This window comes from Gavialis gangeticus, unplaced genomic scaffold (assembly GCF_001723915.1).
Source record: "Gavialis gangeticus isolate Ggan-Ray unplaced genomic scaffold, GavGan_comp1, whole genome shotgun sequence".
Classification (NCBI taxonomy): domain Eukaryota; kingdom Metazoa; phylum Chordata; order Crocodylia; family Gavialidae; genus Gavialis; species Gavialis gangeticus.
The window spans coordinates 4,285,483-4,295,916 of record NW_017729003.1 but is presented as its reverse complement, the minus strand read 5'-3'; the positions used below and the strand labels follow the sequence as shown (position 1 = coordinate 4,295,916).

At 38.4% G+C, this 10,434-nt stretch overlaps 1 protein-coding gene across 3 annotated transcripts in view; it reads left to right on the top strand.

The window, feature by feature from the left end:
• The window catches only part of PCDH15 (protocadherin related 15), a 1,188,119-nt gene that overhangs the window by 422,532 nt on the left and 755,153 nt on the right, over window positions 1–10,434 (top strand). For all 3 annotated transcript variants that reach the window (XM_019507771.1, XM_019507770.1, XM_019507773.1), the window contains one exon: window positions 8,078–8,188. In XM_019507771.1, the coding sequence (XP_019363316.1) occupies window positions 8,078–8,188 (111 nt within the window). The remainder of the gene's footprint in view (window positions 1–8,077; window positions 8,189–10,434) is intronic.

Sequence of the window (10,434 nt, the reverse complement as noted above, 5' to 3'; positions counted from 1 at the left end):
TACTCCTTTCCATCCCATGCCACATTCCTATTGCCTAAACTATATTCTTATTCTAGCTAAGAATTTAGGCTGGAAAAATAAAGACACTGTTGTCAGTCAAAACATCCACCTTCCTACAAGACAGTATGTGCTTCTCTATCCTCAAGACAGTGTCCAACATGGACATTAGCTCCAGTTGCTTCTGTTCTCATTCTTTGAGAATTGGAATGTGTCAGAGACTCTCTTGGTCAAAGTAACTACAGATGTTTGCTTTGCTGCTATGGAACAGCTCACTAGGGTGGTAGAAAAGCTCACGCTCACCCAATTTTTAATGTAATTTTCATCCTTGCACCTTTTATATAGGACACTGAAAATTAAAATGATGGATGATAATGTTGCAAAGAGTAACAGTTTTTAGCCAGCTAGTAGAAGAGGTGCAGCAAAATGCTTCCAGAAGTCGCATTAAAAAAAAATCATAATAATAATTATGAATTTTTTTCTTTTTAAATAGGGTTTTAAATTGTTATGTAGTAGACAGAGTACTGACATAATGTATTACTAACCAGAAGTTGTACATTATTAATGTAGTACATTATTAATGCAAACATGTAAGGAACCTTTCAAAACACAAAATTGCCAGGAATAATGCAGCAAATTGCAAGTAATCTCCTTTTTTAAAAATGTGTTTCTGTTGATTCATCTCATAATAGAAGTTTTCAGTATACAAATTTCCTGAAGACAATAATGTGTTCCTGAAGACAATTAACTTTTTCTAGACTGTCAAGGATTTTACTTTATTGTTTTTTTTTACCTATTTCAGATCCATTTTATTTACCACACATGTTCTCCATTTTGTAGCTGTTGCCATCCAACTACAAATACAAACAGGTGTGTAATATTAAAAAAACCCCAAAACAAACCTAAGTAATTTAGGAACATACTGATTTTCAAAATCCCAACTTGAAATTGTTGAATGGAAGTTCTAAGGTGGAACATCTATGCATTAACCATAATTACATTTCAGTGTTTTAATGCATTGTGATGGTTCTGCTTATGAATATTATACATTAGAGCACAATGTGATGCCATTAAATAGAGTGGGTTGGAAAGTTATCACTGAAGATTTCCATCAGAAAATGCTGTCTTGATTAAAAGAGTGTTTTTGCAAAGTCATATCTGTTTCAGTGGCATGTTCTGTGAAAACAAATTTCCCAAAACAATTTTGTCATTATTTTAATAGATTACATAGATTTTCATTTAATTCAATAATTTTTAAAACATTGACAACTGATACTTAACTCAGATTGATACTACTTGTTTTCTGAATTGAAATATATCTAATTTGTATAACTATTGATATAAATTGGAATATTACAGGCCCTCTCTACATGTGCAGATAAAGGTGTATTTGGATCTAATATGTAATCCAAGTATATAGCAGGAGGCACAATTGTGGGATTATGCATTAGATCCCATCATGACTTATTGCCAGTGCAGGGAGAGCCTAATCCTGGGCTCCCCCTGCACTGTCAAGAAGCAAACCGCTGCTGCCGGGACTCACCTCAACTGTTAGTGGCTCCCAGCCATAGGGGTGTCCCACACACCCCTATGGCTCGAAGATCATCTGCTGCAATCTCCCAGCCCCAGGAGCGCAAGAAACTTGTGTCTATGGTTCAATAAGTGCTCCTTAGTGTACCTACATTAATTTCCCTTATCATTGACTCCTGTGTTCATAACAAATGTCAGTGGGGTTTTTCAAGGGTGTAAGATCTCCTAGCAGGTTGGGTTAGGTTCCTGTTAGGTTCTTATCTTAACACACTTAGAATGTTCATTTACATCCAGGTCCAGCTGTCCTGGTACAGATACATTGTAAAACATTTAGACACTATTGATCCTTCCATTATATAGCCATGTATGTGCACTTTGAAATATTACAGCTCAAAATATACAGTAACAAGTGATATTGATTACATTCAAGTAAGCATAGGATAAGGACAACTGGGGTAGAATTGTAACATTTAAATCTGAAAGATTTACAGCATGGTACCTTCCCTGGAATGCATCTTAAAGGGAATAAAAAGGGCCTTTGGTCAATATCCTGCCATTTTTATATTTGCAACAAAATTTGCAATTATTTCATGACTTATCTCCAGCGATTGCAAGTAAATTTGAGTGTATTGAGTCAGTTTCCTAATTACTCTCCTCTTAGTACCTGTTCTATAGAAACTTTGCAAAACTTTCTTAATCAGATATAAAATGTTATTAGTTGTGATGAGAAATAAATGCTTTGGAATCTATCTTGTGCCTGGCTACTACAGGAGTGTAATGGTTCCAATAACTGAAAAAGACAGAAAGTCCCTATAAAATCTCATGTTGCTCCCTCTACCCCTAAACAAGGTTCATTATAATTTTTTCTTGCTGTTGAAGAAACCAGCAGTAAATGAATCTGATTTTTGTTTGATTTCTTATTTAAAGTTTAATTCTTAAGTGATTGAAGAAGTTATATATTTAGGAAGCAAATTCATCCTGTTCAGTTAAACTTTTATGAAAGGTTCCAATCAAATTATAGATCCTATCAGAAAAGAGAAATTCATAGACTAATTTACTTTGGTTTGGGTTGGGGGTAGAAGTGGTGATTGTGATTTATTGATTTAGGCCAGTGGTATTCAACTTCTTCAGCATTGCAGCCCAGATAAGTAGTGCAGGGCCAATCTGTTGGATGTATCCCATGTGTGGGGCTGGCATGTGGATCAGTCCATAGGCGTGATCTGGCACGACAGTGTGACCCTGGATGCCAGATCCAACTGCAGAGCAGCTGCACACCAGCGCAACCTAGAACATGGAGCTATATCACTTGGGCCACAGGCTCCCCTTGGGTCTATAAATTTAGCACTGGGGGAAAGGTGACAGAGTTAATTGCTGTGGCTGTGGGAGCAATTAATGCTGCAATCTTTTCCAGCTGCCCAATTTACAGACTCATGGGGATCCTGTATGTTTGTTTGCTTGTTTTTCTTTCTTAATTTTAATTTTCATTTCTTATCATTGGCTATTTCAGTATAGTCCTTTCTTGGTCCCAGACTTAGCTATTTTTTTCCTGTTCTAGCTGACGTCTCCCAAATTATGTGCATTGTTTTACTTTACCTAACAATGGCAATACACACAAAAAAGTGCAGAAGTACTCCTGGCCTGACAACTTTCAAAGTATGCTTCTGAGTCTCTGGTATGAGAAGCAGGCAGGAGCTTTTACCTTGCTGCTACAGTCCCCCATGAGAGCAGGAGGACTGGAGCAGCCCACACTTTCCCCAGACCAGGATCATCCTAGTCTCAGGAAAGGGTGAAAAACAGGGGAGAAGGGTGGTTGCAGGCTGAATGTACTTCTCCCTCTCCTGCAATCATTTTCCACCACTACAAACAAAAACTTATATGCAGCCATGGCTTTATGCCCCTAGACAGCTCCCTGTGTGTGTGTACATTGGATGAAATGCTACACACAGTGCTAGGCTCTTGTTTTGTCAGACCATAATGTGAAGATCTAACACAAAGTAGGAAAGCATTTAAAGTCCTTGTAAAGCTAAACTGTAAAAATAGAGGCAAATTGGATGTCAGTGAGAATCTAATGTGTGAATGCATACATATATATACATATACATATACGTGTATGTGTGTGTGTATGTATGTATACATATATATATATATATATATATATATATGTCCTAATGTCTAAGAAGGTTCACTCAAGATCAGAACTTGTTTTTTGAAGCTCCTATATGTAGACTATTTTGATATTTCCTTAACACTATCCTCTTATGCAAACAGTTAGGGGTCATATGAATGATATGTCATTACTTTACCCTAAGTACAACATATTTCCATCTAGTATAAAAATATCATCACACTGACAAATGTCTTTGACAAGAAAACCTTGTAAGCCATTGACAAATGTTTTGAAAGTGTCAACTACTGATTTTTTTTTTTTTTTGCCTTTTTATCTGCTAGGGGGTATAAAAGACAGTGCAGCATCCAGTAGTCTTTGTTATCCTTGAGCATTTATACACATACTTTTTTGTTCAGTGCTGTGCTGGAGATTCACTGCTTCTGTGCAGACTCAATTAATTGAGTCTGCTCCATTTGTGAGCTGACATGCACTGTGCTGGACTGTGTGCAGTTGTATACATGGTGAAATGCGCATCAACGCACAGAAATTGGTGATGGTGCACTTTTGAACTAAAGCACCTCTGAGATATTTTAGTTCAAAAGTGCCCATCCACCATTTTCTCAATGCTGACATGCATTTTGCCGCTTATACAACTGGAAGTGTCACAGTGCCCAGCATTTTTCAAAGCACCTGATGCTGTGTCGCTTGCACGTGTAGAAATATCTCATGGTAAATGGGGCAAGAGCAGCTTTGGCCTGGCTTTTTCTTACTCTGTGCAGTTTAAGTGGATTTCAGGATTCATATCTGCTTTGCACACCTGAGTCAAAACACTCACTGACTGGCTTGAAGGTTGATTCTGTTTTATCATTTTAAACTTTCTGTCTCAGTACTCTATTTTGAATATTTTAATTAAGTCTTATTGCCAAGCATTCTCAAAGAATATTCTATAAATGTAACTTGTTACTTCTGTAACCTTGTCAGATAAACTAGGTTTGTTCCACTTGAGTAATAGGGCTGTGTGAAATGGGCCCTATTCAATTTGGATTCGACCTGAATCAGAGATAGCGATTTGATCTGTTGATTCAGATCACTGTCCCTGATTCAGTTTGGCCAAACTGAAATCTGAAGATTTGATGCTGATTCAGTGAATCAGTGATTCAGACACAGGCATAGCTTTAAAAGTTTTCATTTTTAATATACCTTGATGTAGCAGCTTGGCTCGTTATCATTGGGATTCTGGGGTGGATGGAGCATCCAATAGGAGCGGGGGGGGGAGGGGAGGGGGTCTCCAATGTCCTCAGCAGCGAACCTGGAAATGGACCAGAATTATTTCCAGTCCATTTCTGGGTCTGCCAGGGAGTGCGCTGGGACCCCCCTCTGTGCTTCCCTAGCTCGGCAATCAGCCTCAGGGGGACCTTGGGTGCCCCCACAGGCCCAGGAGGCAGCAGTTGTCAAGCTGGGGGGACACAGGAAGCCCCCGTGTGATCCCCTGTGGACCAGGAAGTGGACCGGAAGTACTTCTGGTCCTTTTCTGGGTCTGCTGCCGAGTGCACTTGGGGAGCTCCCCGTGCTTCTGTGGGACACTGCATCTGCCCCAGCATGGCAGCATTCAGAGCACCTGCTACCTAGAGGTATGTAGAAAAAACATTTAAAACTATCTATGTCCAAATCTCCAAATCTGCTTGAATCTCTCTGAATCAATTTGGAGGGTTCCAAATTGATTTAGAGAGATTAAAGGGTCCTCTGATCCGATTCCAATTCAAAGATTCAACCACTGAATCAGGCCGAATCTTCACTGAATCGAATCGGGGACTGGGGCAGCCCTGGGGAGCTGAAAGGAATCCCTGCCTCCTGCTCAGCCCCTGGCACAGGAGGGAGTGGGATGGAGTCTCCCAGACAGGTTGCCTGCCCATGCAACCCAGTGTGAGGGTACCAGGAAGCCCCAGGTGGGGGCAGTGCTGGGCTGGGGGGTGCATTCTCTACCTACCCCCTGCCTCTCAGGGGGGGGTAGCTAGCAAGGGAGCAGGGCTGGGGCAATCCCAGCCCCTCTCACCAGACTGTAGGGGGACAAAGAGCCCCCCACTGTGTGGCCTTTCCCTCCCCCTCTGCAGTGTGCAAGCCCAGGCTAGGAGGTCCTGGGGGTCCATTACCTTTCCGTTCATCCTGCTGGGTTGACAGGTGCAGGTTAGGGAGCAGAGGCTGTATTGCCTCCGCTCTGTGACAGCTGGGGTGGGGTCGGCCCTGCTTCTCTGAAGCAGACCGCACAGCCCGCAGCTGCAAAGTATCCTGGGATACTGAGGAACTCTGAGGTAACTTGATTCAGGAGGCAATCTGGGACAGAAATTCTAAAATTGGTTTTGGTTAAACTGGTTTAAACTGAAAACAGGCAAATCTGGTACTATGTCCATTCAGCTTTTTAAAGCTGGTTTGGCCATTTGGAAACCAGTTTCTTTGAACTGATCTTCTGTTCTGTTGCATGTTAAATTGGTTTCCAATCACTTAAATTGGTTTATATGTAAATTCTGTCTCTGGCCTCAACGTTTGAACAATAATACTATCCCCAGAAACTCTCAGTCTAAATAATTGTTCCCTTGTTTTCAGTCTTTGGCAGTGTAGAACATACTTTGTCAGCAGCATTTTCTTTTTAAATTCAATACTCATTTGTTTTGTTACTTTAAAGAATAAAATTCTAAAGCACTGTCATGCAAGAGTTATGTAGGAATTAGTTTCTAAAGTTGAGTCATGAGGTCATTGTACTTAGTATAATTTTGGACAGACATTTAAGTAGTGATGAAAACCAAAGAAGTTTTTTTCTTGCTCAGAATTAGTTGTGTGTAAGCTATGCTAGATTTTAACTGAAGTGCTTTTTTGGGTGGGGGGGTGTTTTGTTTTTTACACTGAAGCACCTGAAGAAAAGAAAATAAGTTACTTCATTCAGACTGTACACCTGCCTGTAATCTGAAAACACAATGTCAAGGTTGCTAAGCTTGAAATTTAACTTCCTTTGACAACTTTACCATTTTAAAGTTTTCTTACCTTGAGGCATATTTCATATTATTCTTCTATCCTTTCCCTTGTCTCATTGCTTTTGCTTTAATTTCCTTCTTGTTCTTGTGTAAAGCATTTTCATCTGAATAGGTTTTTCAGTATGTTTTTGTTGTTTGTGTTTGTTTTTGTCCTGCAAGAAATGACTTTGTACAGTTTGATTTACTATGAATTTAATTTATCTGTAATGTGGCCAACGTATTATGACAACCACTTGTTGCCCAGCATTACAGGTCAAAAATGTGCAGCAATATCCTTTTTTTTTAAGGAAACAGTAATACCTTGTTCTTCTGCAGTGTTTTCATTGACAGAATTTACAAACACAACATCTAATTCATTCCTGTAGATTAAATTAAATATAATTTGCATTTTGCAGATGGGAATCTTTCTGTGCTTTAATTTCCTTAATGCCATGGTGGAAGTCAGTAAAAGTACTGAAAACAGTTTCTAGATCTTGTCTCCCTTAGTCTTGTTTCAGCTTCCAACTGACACATTTTCAAAAGAATCAATTGTCACAATAACTCATTTTAGGTTTGCATACAATGGCCCTTTTTTTTAAATTTTAGTAATGCTACTGAAAATCCTGCCTTTCAAAATGAAGGTGAGGAGGAAATAGAATTTCACCTTTGATTAAATAAGATAAAAAGTAAGTAAGGCTTCTTTTCAGCAAACTAATATGTTCAATTTTAACTTTAATCACATGAGTAATTATAACCTTTTTCAGCAGAGGACTAAAATCAGTGAAATATACCCATGCTTAAATCTTTGCTAACCAAGTTCTTAATGATAGGGTGTCTGCTTTCCTTACATTCAGTTTTTAGCCTTTTTCCACAACATTTGGGAAATGCAGGGGTTTTGCAAAAGAAAAAGAATTGAAAAATAAAATGATATTGAGATCTTAAACTGTGGTGCTTGGAAATACTGTCTATGTAGCAAGAAAAACATAAAAATGGAAAGAATGTAGAAATCAAAAAACAAGAAATATCCATTGCAAAATAGAAAAGCCATTTTGAAATCTTTATCCCTCCAATCTTCTTACTACTTGAACAAGATTTAATGAAAAGGAAATATAGGAGCTTTGCTTATAGGGATCCTCTGCAAGTTGATGAATTACAATATGCAATAAAATAAAAAGAACACTTACAAACATATGAGCAGGAGCAACAGCAGAGGTTATATTTTTACACATAATTTTCTTATGAGATTCAGTTGAAGATAACTTGATCTTCATAGGGCAAGAGAGGATCTTGATTAATCTGTACAAAGAACTTAAAAAGGAACTAATCAGAAAGTGCCCATGTATAACTTTTATAATAGATAAATCAATAAAGACACTGTCATTAATTAATCCTACAATATAGCATATACTTTTATTTTGGTTTTTTGTTTCTTTTACAGACATCAAATAAGACTTTTGACATTCCTCTAACTTTGTCTGGAGCTGTAGTTTTACGAGAGAGACTAAATTATGAAGAGAAAATGCGGTATTTAGTCATTGTCCAAGCAAATGTAAGTATAAAGTCTTTAATGGTTATTGCTGACACCATTTCTTCCCAAATTTGTTGACTAAGATTTTCTTAAGAGAAAAGAACAATCTTGTCATATACCCAAGTGCCTTTTCCCCGTAACTCATCAGTGTCAAAATATTGTCCAATATCTCTTTAGCCCATACTGTCTTTTAACAGACTGACATGTTGTTATTACTGGTTAGAAAAAAAATCTTATTTTTGTCCAGAAACAAGGCATTCATTTTAGCACTGGGAATGGGGAATATATTTTTAGTATATTCCATATTGAAAAGTGCATTCTGGTGTCAATAAGTGTCCATTTTCTGACACATCCAGCAATACTAATTTGATCCAAAATGAGTTTAATGGATACAATTTAGCTGCATCCCTCAGTTTTGAAATGCAGCCTTCTATAAAAGGCAATTTGTCTTTCAAGTCATACCATATGTGTTAAAGGTTTTTACAGTACTTGAAAATGCATGCTGAAAATAAGTAACATTTAAAATGCATCAAATATATCTGTCATTGGGAGAGGCTTTACATGTCCTTGAAGGCAATGGCAGCACTAAAGCATCCCCCTTTTCTTCTGTTTCTAATAAGTGGGGAAAATAGTCCCATTCAAATCTTTACCTCTGAAATGCCTGGACATAGTAAATGCTACACACAAATGGTGTTAAACCATTTCACTTTTGAAATGGTCTGTTTTCACTGTGTTGCCCTGGTCAACATTATACAACAAATGAGGAAAGCTACTTGGAAATTTCTATTTGAGATTTGTATAATGCAAATATATCAGGCTCTTTGTATTACTCCACACTAAAATAGAGTCCCTAATTTAGGGATCAGACCTACATGTCCCCTCCAAAAAAAAAAGCTTGTAAGCAATGTTCCTCTTTGGGGGTACTGCATGATGCAGGACCCAGGTAACTCATAAAGTCATGGTTATCTCATATAAGCAGTTCATCCTCTTTTTCTCAGGGGCATGACAGAGAGCTAGAACTCCTTCTACTTCCACCAACTGAGGGGAAGAATGAATGCCAGAGCTGGTTCTGAATTAAAGCTGAATTAAGATTTCAAAAACAAATTTAAATGTTGAATTTCCTAAATTTTGAATGACTGACTTGGCAATCTAAATAGATCTCTTACCTACTAGGGTACTCTTAACTTGATTAGTATATAATATAGTAATTGTTTATTTTTGAAAGGAGAGACATAAATACAAAATAGTTGTTGCTACTGTTTTTGTTATATGAAACTACAAAAGGAAAGTTCATGAGAGTACATAAACCTACATGAGTTTTCTTCTTATTTTAGATAGGTGGAGCATTTTAACTTTCCCAGGTTTCTGCAAGAATCCTCAGGCTTTCAGCAGCAATAGAACTATGCTAAGGATTGAATTTGTGTGTGCTTTTAAGATGTGGCTGATTTGACCTAATTCTACTACAGAATCACAGGCACATGTCTGCTGGCAATATGCCCAGATGAGCCAGTCTCCTGCTCTTTGTTGTATGTTGGGCTTTCATGCCCTGGATTTTCTAGGAATGGTAGCTCAGTCCTAACAGACCTCTGAAGGCAGACCTCTGAAGGAAAACTATTCCTGGGTCCAAGTTAAATAGCAATTTGAAATGGCCTTGTTTTTGCCCCAAGCCATCATCCTTTGGGTCCAAGGATCAAACATCTGTTCTAGGATTAACAGTGACATCTACCCAAAGACTTCAAATGCCAGATCTCTTCAATCTAGTATCATAGATGTGGCTTTCTCCCAAAGCCCCTTATTGCCAACTGCATCTAAGTCTGTAATGATGAAGCCAAATATATATGCATTTGCCTTCTAGGGTTAAGTACATCAGTTGTCCATGTACAGGAACCTGGACAACTTTCTATATCCAAAAGATGACATCTACTGTGCAAATGTTTTATTCCAGCTTAGAACTTTTTCTCATCATATCTTAATCGTGTCCATCCAGAAAGCAGATTGGGGTGCTCAGCACAGACACTTATCCACCAGTTCCTATACCTGACACTGTAGGGGCCTTGTTACACGTTGCACGTTGAGCAGTTTAAACATTGGTATTAGTGCTAGCTTGAGTTTGGACTATGCACACCTTAAAACAAAATACATCTGTGACTTGCAACTAGAGAATTGGCAAGCAGGGGTCTGAAGGTCTACAGCTGTGAGTTGCCACTGCAAGACAGTAAGCCAGGACAGGCTTCTGTCCCTGAGCTAAGGTGGGGGGGGGGGGGGGG